The sequence below is a fragment of the Nicotiana sylvestris genome, chromosome 2, assembly GCF_000393655.2.
Source record: "Nicotiana sylvestris chromosome 2, ASM39365v2, whole genome shotgun sequence".
Lineage (NCBI taxonomy): Eukaryota > Viridiplantae > Streptophyta > Magnoliopsida > Solanales > Solanaceae > Nicotiana > Nicotiana sylvestris.
Window position 1 is genome coordinate 150,146,058 of NC_091058.1, and position 2,101 is coordinate 150,148,158.

General features: G+C 35.5%; 1 protein-coding gene across 1 annotated transcript; it reads right to left on the reverse strand.

Annotated features, from left to right (window-relative positions):
- Positions 1-637: 637 nt before the first annotated feature.
- On the reverse strand, positions 638-1,263 carry LOC104228775 (uncharacterized). Its single transcript, XM_009781311.2, has 2 exons — positions 952-1,263; positions 638-868 (listed from the first exon to the last, which is right to left on the reverse strand). Exons 1-2 carry the CDS (start codon positions 1,261-1,263, stop codon positions 638-640), a joined length of 543 nt encoding a protein of 180 aa, XP_009779613.2.
- Between the last annotated feature and the right edge of the window lie 838 nt (positions 1,264-2,101).

Genomic DNA, 2,101 nt, shown 5'->3' on the forward strand with positions numbered 1-2,101 from the left:
TGTTATCTCTGTGTTGAGCTATATTTCTTTCTGTGGCTTGTTTTGTCTCTATTCTAGTTGTTGTTCTGTCAATTCTATGTTATTTCTTACTGTTGCACTTAGTTATACTATTTTATTCCACAATGTTAACCCTTATATTGTATTTAACCTCAGTAGGGCCCTGACCTTCCTCGTTACTACCCAACCGAGGTTAGGCTTGGCACTTACTGAGTATCGTTGTAGTGTACTCATGCCTCTTCTGCGCATGTTTTTTATGTGCAGATTCAGGTACCGCTACTCAGGACTACTATCCTTGAGGGAGGCGACTACTCTAGAGACTTCGAGGTACATCTGCCGCGTCCGTAGACCGAGAAGTCCCTTTCTATTTCTGCTTTTAGTATTTAGCCCTTCTATACTTTTCTGTTCTTATTAGACATTCCGGAGTTAGAGTTATGTAGTATTGATCTTAGCTTATGATTCATGGGTTTTTGGGTCTTGGATTTAGATATTGGTTTTGAGATCTATATAAATATGGTGTATGCCGAGCGACACATTTAACACTGTTATTGTCTTATTTCTGTTCTTAAATTGTCTTACTTCCGCAATTTGGTTATCTTCCGCAAGTTTAGGCTTACCTAGTCGTAGAGACTAGATGTTGTCACGATAGTTCACGGAGGGCAAACCAGGGTCGTGACAATTCCTTTAAGTACCAGTGCGAGCAAAAGTTGGACTTCTTGATGTTTCTCTTCTCGATAGCTGAAATTGCATGTATGCATGGTAATTCATCAAATTGAAACAGAAAACAATCACATGTTCTTTTGTTTAAGTCCATCAAGAAAGTTATTCCTTCTTCTTCAACTCTAGAATGCCATGAATCAACAGGGAAGACCTTCAATGTTGAAAAATTATAAGTTAGTACATTATGTTAAATTATATTAAAATCATAATCTAAATGTAGAACATAATACTTACATTCAAAGTAAATGCTAAATCTATCTTTTTCTTCAATTCCTTCTCTACCCAACAAGAAACATCATAAAACGTTCCTTCTGCTTCATTTCTTCTTTTATAAAACCAACGTTGTAGCTTCACTTGAATGAAATCTATCATTCTTGATAGAGGCAGCTCCCTTGCTTCTAATAGGACAGAATTCATTGATTCAACTATGTTTGTTGTGAGCATGTCATATCTTCGTCGTGGACTACAAGAACGTGCCCACCTTTCTGGTGGTTCTTCCATCAAGCAGTCATAAGTCTTCTTATCTACTTTTGCTATATTTGACATGTATAGATCAAATTATTTGCGCCTGTATACTCTTGCAACACTTTGGAAAAGTTTTATGACCTCACTTTTCACTTTCCTTCGCTTTAGGTTCTGCTCCAAATGATAGATACAAATCCCATGATGGCTTTCAGAATATACCTTTGCAATGTCATATGCAATAGCTTGATGCCTATCTGATAAAAAAATTAAATTCTCACGGCTTCCAATTGCATTGCAATACCACTCATAGGAATTGTATTTTCAGATTCTGCTATTCCAAAGGCTAGTGGGAAAATTTGGTTATTTGCATCCATTTGAAACTGAAATCATTAAAATACCATGAAATTTTGACTTCAAAAAAGTTGCATCAACAGCAATCACTGATCTACAATGATTCCAACCAGATATTGATGATCCATATGCATAAAACATATAAAGAAACCTGAAAATACAGTAAAAACAAGGTTAACATAAGTTAAGGACAGGTAGTCCTGAACTTCAGATTACAAGGCCAAAAGTTAAGGACAAGTAGTCCTGTAGTTAGACTTACAAGGTCAAAAGTTAAGGACAGCCAGTCCTTAACTTAGAGTTACAAGTTATAAAGTTAAGGACATGCAGTCCTTAACTTTGAGTTCAAAGTTCAAAAGTTAAGGACAGGCAGTCCTTAACTTTGACTTACAAGTTCAAAAGTTAAGGACAGTCAGTTCTGAACTTCTAGTTACAAGCTCAAAAGTTAACTGGTTAAAGACAACATGTCCTAAATTTTATAAAACGGACTAATAAACTTTTTTTTGATTGTTTACCTATTGTTGTCGTCTATCATTATGTTAGTATATGTTCCTGGGTTTTTACTTCTCAT

What these genes read in the sequence shown, in the direction of transcription:
- LOC104228775 (XM_009781311.2), bottom strand. Translation starts at nt 1,263, where the DNA reads ATGTCAAATATAGCAAAAGTAGATAAGAAGACTTATGACTGCTTGATG. An exon ending in ATTTAGCATTTACTTTGAAT is followed by an intron (nt 869 to 951) that starts GTAAGTATTATG and finishes TCAACATTGAAG; the next exon opens with GTCTTCCCTGTTGATTCATG.